Genomic DNA, 8,200 nt, shown 5'->3' with positions numbered 1-8,200 from the left:
AAGCAACTCTCCTGCCTCAGCCTCCCAAGTAGCTGGGATTACAGAAGCCTGCCACCACGCCCAGCTAATTTTTTGCATTTTTAGTAGAGACAGACGGGCTTTTGCCATGTTGTCCAGGCTGGTCTGGAGCTCCTGACCTCAGGCGATCCATCCATCTTGGCCTCCCAAAGTGCTGGGATTACAGGCATGAGCCACCGCGCCCAGCTCTCTCACCAGATATTATAAAGAAATTAAATTAAGATGAATTAAAGACTAAATGTAATACCTGAAACTATAAAGACCTTAGAAAAAATCCTAGAAGAACCCTTCTGGATATGCCTAGGCAAATAATTTATGATGGAGACCCCAAAAGCAAATGCAACAAAAACAAAACAAGACAAATGAGACTTACTTAAACTAAAAAGCTTCTGCACAGCACAAGAAACAATCAACAGAGTAAACAGACAACCTACAAAATGAGAGAAAATATTTGTAAATTATGCCTCCGACAAAGGAGTAATATTTACAAGAAACTCAAACAACCCAACAAGAAAAAAACCAAACAACACCATTGAAAACTGGGCAAAGGATATGGACAGATATTTCTCCAAAGAAGAAATACAAAAGGCCAATGAACACATGAAAAAAATGCTGAAAATTCCTAATCATCAGAGAAATGCAAATTGAAACCACAGGACAAATTAAAACCACCTAGGACAACCTCCCTGTGAGGGGTGGAGACATGCATGCCCTGAGCACAACAGAGCCCTGGGACCCAAGACTTCAAATCCCACTTCCCATCCAAACCCCTTTCCCTGAGTCCTCTAGAGAAAGGAACCCCCATTCCAACCAAGGCAACCTGCAAATGTGTTTATCACATCACAATCTCAAGGAAGAAATGTGGGGCCCATAGCCTGGGGATGGGGCACGTGGGTGCCATGTGGCATTGGCAGGCAGTGTTTGGGAACCAGACTTGGCATCACTCTCCCTAGGTGGGGCTGGTTGCCGGCCTGACCGTGTCCACGCTCCCTGCAGTGAGTTCCATAGAGTTGGCCTTGATGGCATCTGGCGACAGTTCCGCATTCAATAAGAGTTCCGCCACGATGCTGGTGTACTGCTGAGGGCGGCTGAAGGCCAGTTCCTGATAGATTTTCTGGATACAGTTGTCACCTGTCCGGGGAGCAGGAGACAGCCCTCAGACCTTGGTGCTGGGAAGCGTCCTTCAGTGTCTTCCTCTTGCCCAGCCTGCCCCAACACACGAGTCTCCTCGCTCTCACACCAAATTCTCCGAATCGGCGCAGCCCAGCCCCAGACTCACACCGATCTCCCTGGCAGGACGGTGAGGAACCCCCGGCCCCTCCCTGTGGCCTCCATTCCCCGCTGGGTGGTGGAGAGGGAGAAACTGGGCGCCCATGGTGTTCCTTCCCCGTAGCACTGCCTGGGTCCCTGGCCTCACCGTACTGGAAGATGCAGTCCCAGGCCTCAAAGTGCTCCTTCCACACCTTGGGGCTGGTCCAGCGAGACAGGCTCCTGGGCATGAACATGAGCTGGACGGTGGATTTGAACATGACCTCCAGGGCATGGAGGAAGTTCAGGCTGGCAGAGCTGGGGCTGTGACCAACCAGGCCCAGCCGCTCTCCAAAAAGAGCTAAGTTGCTGGCTGCGGGGAGGATGCACTGCTGAGCACAAGGAAACCTCCTGGGGAGTTCTCCTGGCTGCCTCCCTCGACTCCCTCCAGCCCCCTGTCCCCGTCCCTGGCCACTCCAGGGTCTCTGAGGCTGGACCTTCCCACCTGGCCCACACCTTCTATGGTGTAGCGGAAGATACTGGGCTGGACGTCCAGGGTCAGGCTCCCCCGGGTGTTCTGCAGCACCTTCTTCCTCAGGGCCTGGGAGAAGTCCCTGGCCACCGCATCCACCATCGGGAGGAACCTCTGCACGGCCTTGGGCGACAGCACATCTGGGTTCAGCCGCAATCGATTGAAGCGCCATTCAGGCCCATTCCTACAGAGGCCAGGGCAGAGCTTGTGAGGCCGCCCCAGAAACACACAGGCCCTGACCCATCCTCCTTGTCCCCGAGGGGAATCGGCCTGTAGGGAGCTGACTGGGGGCCCTGGCGGAAGCTGCCTGTTTGTGTTCGAGCTGCAGCCTTTTCTCAGAGCAGCCTCCAGGTGCTGGGCAAAGGCCACTCAGGTCTAAGCAGTGGTGAGACGGTAGCTTCTGCCCACAGGTGCTGACAGGGTAACTGAGGTCATTCCTGGGACCTGGTGCCCCAAGGCTGGCACCACCTCACCCATGCAGGCCCTCCCTGTAGTAGCGGGGGAGGGCTTTTCTCCAAGAAAGGAGGTAACCCCTATTGTCAAGCTTTGCCCACCTCACCCACACTGTGTCTTGAGGGGAGAGCCCCTCGCTGCCCTCTCCTCCCCACCCTTCCCTGCCCTGGGCACAGTGCCTCTGGGGCAGCAGCCTCTGCCTGTCTCTGTGAAGTATCTGCATCTTCTGCAGGGCAGGAACCGAGCTCTGTGCCTCATGCCATCCTCACCCACACCCAGAGTGTGTTGGGGCTCTACAGATGCCCCCAGGGAATGGTGGGAAGGAATTTCCCCTCTCAGCCACATTCCTGCAAAACTCCTTTGTTTATGTCCAGCTGCCTGCTGTCCCGAATTGACAGTGGTGACAGGCAGACCTCAATACACATGTGTGAAGAGACACATGTACACGTGTGCAGACATTACACCCATGCCGGCACCTGCACAAGCACACAGAGACACCCGTGCACACACACACCTCATACATGCACACACAGAGATACCCGTGCACACACACACCTCATACATGCACACACAGAGACACCCGTGCACACACACCACAATCATACATGCACACACAGAGACACCCGTGCACACACACACCACACCTCATACATGCACACACAGAGACACCCGTGCACACACACACACCTCATACATGCACACACAGAGACACCCGTGCACACACACACCTCATACATGCACACACAGAGATACCCGTGCACACACACACTTCATACATGCACACACAGAGACACCCGTGCACACACACCACACATCATACATGCACACACAGAGACACCCGTGCACACACACACACACCTCATATATGCACACATAGAGACACCCGTGCACACACACACCTCATACATGCACACACAGAGATACCCGTGCACACACACACCTCATACATGCACACACAGAGACACCCATGCACACACACCACACCTCATACATGCACACACAGAGACACCTGTGCACACACACCTCATACATGCACACACAGAGACACCCGTGCACACACACCACACATCATACATGCACACACAGAGACACCCGTGCACACACACACCTCATACATGCACACACAGAGACACCCGTGCACACACACATCACACCTCATACATGCACACACAGAGACACCCGTGCACACACACACCTCATACATGCACACACAGAGACACCCGTGCACACACACATCACACCTCATACATGCACACACAGAGACACCCATACACACACCACACATCATACATGCACACACAGAGACACCCGTGCACACACACCTCATACATGCACACACAGAGACACCCGTGCACATACACCACACATCATACATGCACACACAGAGACACCCGTGCACACACACACCTCATACATGCATACACAGAGACACCCGTGCACACACCACACATCATACATGCACACACAGAGACACCCGTGCACACACACCACACATCATACATGCACACACAGAGACACCCGTGCACACACACACCTCATACATGCACACACAGAGACACCCGTGCACACACACACCTCATACATGCACACACAGAGACACCCGTGCACACACACACCTCATACATGCACGCACAGAGACACCCGTGCACACACACACCTCATACACACACACAGACACCCGTGCACACACACCACACATCATACATGCACACACAGAGACACCCGTGCACACACACCTCATACATGCACACACAGAGACACCCGTGCACACACACACCTCATACATGCACACACAGAGACACCCGTGCACACACACACCTCATACATGCACACACAGAGACACCCGTGCACACAAACCACACCTCATACATGCACACACAGAGACACCCGTGCACACACACACCTCATACATGCACACACAGAGACACCCGTGCACACACACCTCATACATGCACACACAGAGACACCCGTGCACACACACACCTCATACATGCACACACAGAGACACCCGTGCACACACACACCTCATACATGCACACACAGAGACACCCGTGCACACACACACCTCATACATGCACACACAGAGACACCCGTGCTCACACACACCTCATACATGCACACACAGAGATACCCGTGCTCACACACCTCATACATGCACACACAGAGACACCCGTGCACACACACCACACATCATACATGCACACACAGAGACACCCGTGCACACACACACCTCATACATGCACAGAGACACCCGTGCACACACACACCTCATACATGCACAGACACCCGTGCACACACACACTTCATACATGCACACACAGAGACACCCGTGCACACACACACCTCATACATGCACACACAGAGACACCCGTGCACACACACACCTCATACATGCACACACAGAGACACCCGTGCACACACACACCTCATACATGCACATACAGAGACACCCGTGCACACACACACCTCATACATGCACACACAGAGATACCCGTGCTCACACACACCTCATACATGCACACACAGAGACACCCGTGCACACACACACCTCATACATGCACACACAGACACCCGTGCACACACACACCTCATACATGCACACACAGGGACACCCGTGCACACACACACCTCATACATGCACACACAGAGATACCCGTGCTCACACACACCTCATACATGCACACACAGAGACACCCGTGCACACACACACCTCATACATGCACACACAGACACCCGTGCACACACACACCTCATACATGCACACACAGAGACACCCGTGCACACACACACCTCATACATGCACACACAGAGACACCCGTGCACACACACACCTCATACATGCACACACAGACACTTGGGTACACGCACATGCACACACATGTGCAAATGCAGGTGCAGAGGAACACACAGCATGTGCACAGATGCGAGACACGCACACACGCAGGTGTGCTCCCCTCCCTCCGTTATGCGCACACAGCCTCCTGGAGCTGTCTTCCTGGGTCCTGACTCCCTCTCAGATGTCTATAGGCCAGCCTCACTGAAGATCCCCACCCTTGGGTGCCCTTTTACCTAAATCCCGCTTTCCCAAGAGAATCCCTTTCTTGCCATGGAGTGGGGGCTGTCGCCACTGTGACATCCTCATCCAGTCCTTCCCCCATCATAATGGCAACATCCCTGCAGGTGACCGACTTCAAGCACCAGCCTCTCCCTGTCCACCTGACCAGGCGCCACCCTCTCCACAGGCCAGGTAACATCCTCCCCAGTGCCATCAACCGCCCTACCTCGTGCCTTGCTTCTGAGAACAATGGAGCCACCAACCACCTGCGTCCCCACCTGCCTCCTGCCCGGGACTGTCCCCATCAAGAAAGTTTGCTGGAACAGCAGGGACCATGAGCGCCCTGGGGCCGGCTGCAGCCTCGGTGAACACCAGGCTCAGCACTCACAGCCTGTGACCTGGGCCGGTGGGAGTCCCCTTCCCATGGCCTCAGTTTTCTGACCCGTGGGAAGGAGAGTCCTCAGCCCGCAAGAGAAAGCCGCCGAGGTCAGTGCAGAGCGGGTTCTCGCTACACAGAAGGGTTCATTGCTCTGCATCTTCTCCTCTGCAGAGGTGTCCGTGCCCATTTCTCCACTACTGTCCTGCTTCCCCAACCCACAGGGCAGACGTGACCCCATGGGATGGCCATCCTCCAGGCTGGGTGCTCACCCTCACAGCCCACCACACATGCCCGGGGTGGATGTGCTTTCCAGTCCTGCCTCTCTTGCTTCCTCTCCATGCCCAGGCTGCCCACCCTGCTCCCAGCTCTCAGCTCCTGACTCGCCCCTCACAGCAAGAACACGCCACATTTGTGCCCATGATGTTGTATGTAGGCCACCCAGGGCTTCAGGCTCATCCTACAGGGATGCAGGCTGTACACCTGCTGCAGCTTCTCCACGTCCTCTGGCAGCATCACACACACCATGCGTGGTCCTCCCAAGTGGTACCTGTGGGGCCAAGCACAAGGCCCTGCTGGATGGGGTCATGTCCCCACTGACCCCAGTCTGTAGTCCCAATCCAAAGTGTCTCCTGTCTACCCATGCCGCTCTGGGATTAGCAGCTTCACAGCTGAAGCCCTTCTGCTGGCTCCCGGAAACCTCCCAACTTTAGTGCCTCTGAGTCCTGCCCTCTCTGCAGCGAGCTGGGGTTTGCTCTGCACCATCCCCTATACTGGCAGAGCCACAGACCAGCACATGCTGCACTCCCTCCCCATCCTCCAAAGGATGCAGAGTGCCGGGGCCTGCTGGGAACGGCAGTGCTGTGTGCCCCACAGGGTCCTGGGCAGCAGGGGCAGGGCTCTGGGTGTTCCCAGTGAGGACCAGGGAGGGCTTTACCTGAAAATGGGCCCCAGTTCCTGGAAGGTCTGGTGCACCTCCAGGTGCAGGTGCTCATAACCCTGCTCCCTCCAGATCTGCAGCAGCCTCAGCCACCAGTTGCCTGGACACCAGGGCATGGCTTCAAAGGGCAGCACTGTCCTGGGGACCCGGGTGGCTCTGGTGCCCAGTGCCTGTGCCCTTCATGGGGCCAGCCAGGGCACTGCCATGCACACCTCTGCCTTTGCCCTCAGTGCCATTCCAATGCCCCCTGCACCCTGCTCAGCCTAAATCCTTTTATCTTGTCTGGAACCTGCCCTGGAAACAGATGATGTCATGGGAGAACTGGCGCTGGACCTGCCTGAGAAAGCGAGGGCAGAGGTCTGGGCAGTAGGTGGGGACGGATTAGGGGTGCATGGAGACAGAAATCAGGGGACAGAGTCCCCTCCCTCCTCCTCCAGGGTGGAGAGGAGCAAGATGAATGGGCCCTTATCTTATCCAAGAGCCTTGGATTACTCATCTCCTTGGAGCAAGGTCCCACACAGGAAGGAAGGGCGGAGGGCTGCACTTCCCAAATTACCCACTGGCATTTCGCCTCCTCTTCCAGGCCCTATGCTGGGTGCATGGAGCAGGAACAAGAGCCCGCACGGGTCCCTCCCAGTGAGGAGCTCAGTCCTCTCAGGGCAATTCCGTGAGTCCCCAGGGGCAAAAGGTGGTGCAGAAGGAGATGAAAACATGTCCGAGGCCGGGTCTGGGCTGACCTCACTGGTCCAGCTAAGGAGCTGGGAATACCCAGGAGACCACGAGAGGCCGTGTGCTGGGAGCCACACCCAGGCTGGAAGATGAGCAGCGCTTGTTTGCGTCTGTCCTTGTCCAGGCAGGGGCCCTGTGACAGCGGCTCACATCCCCATTTTCCATCCTGAAACGTGTTGTTGGTAGTTCAGCTTCATAGAGCCATGAGGGGCCTATGATGACTGCGTTGAGTTGGGTAGGGGAACACGCCTGGTCGCTTGCCCTGCCAGGCCTGAGCTGCCCATCCCCCTCGCTGATGCTGTCCGGCAGGGCCCCCGCCTCCCCTTGGGAGGACAGATCAGTGGGACCCGGCACTGCCTGTCCACCGTCCCTTGGAAAGGCACTCACTTCAAGTCTAGGGGGGTGGCACCTGGCCATGGGGGAGGACGACCGGATTCCTGATGCCCTGGGAATGGCGCCCTGGGGCACCCTGAGGCAGGTCAGAGCCTGCACAGCCACACCAGTCGAGGCGAGTTTGAGGCTGGACTGCCCTGTGGTAGCTGTGGCCTGGGGCCAGCCTGGAGGAAGGGGCCTTTCATTCTCACTGCTCACACAGCCACGCGTCCCCAGGACTCCACGGGCCCAGGGAGGGTGTGCGTCCCACCCCACACAGCACTGCAGAGTTCCCGGGCAAAGCTCTCACAAGCAAGACAGTGTCTGCGTGGACCCCATCATCTCGCCTGTGTCCGATGAAGTGGGACCGAGTTAGGAAACCTTTCAACTCGCACCATCCCACAGGCAGAAAGGGCCGACCGCGGTGGGAGACTTCTAGCCGAGTGGGTGATGCCACCTGGCCGCAGCCACCGCGTG

The 8,200-nt window shown here is 56.5% G+C and overlaps 1 protein-coding gene across 1 annotated transcript; it reads right to left on the bottom strand.

Moving 5' to 3' along the window:
- Positions 1–888: 888 nt before the first annotated feature.
- Positions 889–6,858, bottom strand: LOC117079172 (cytochrome P450 11B1, mitochondrial-like). Its single transcript, XM_033202839.1, is given in 5 exon segments — positions 889–1,149; positions 1,436–1,639; positions 1,783–1,982; positions 6,077–6,232; positions 6,620–6,858. Coding segments are annotated over 5 exon segments (981 nt in total). The 3' UTR covers positions 889–967.
- Between the last annotated feature and the right edge of the window lie 1,342 nt (positions 6,859–8,200).

Source organism: Trachypithecus francoisi, unplaced genomic scaffold (genome assembly GCF_009764315.1).
Source record: "Trachypithecus francoisi isolate TF-2019V2 unplaced genomic scaffold, Tfra_2.0 Lachesis_group7, whole genome shotgun sequence".
NCBI lineage: Eukaryota > Metazoa > Chordata > Mammalia > Primates > Cercopithecidae > Trachypithecus > Trachypithecus francoisi.
Note: the sequence above shows the minus strand (reverse complement) of the source record. Positions and strands in the feature narration are given on the sequence as shown.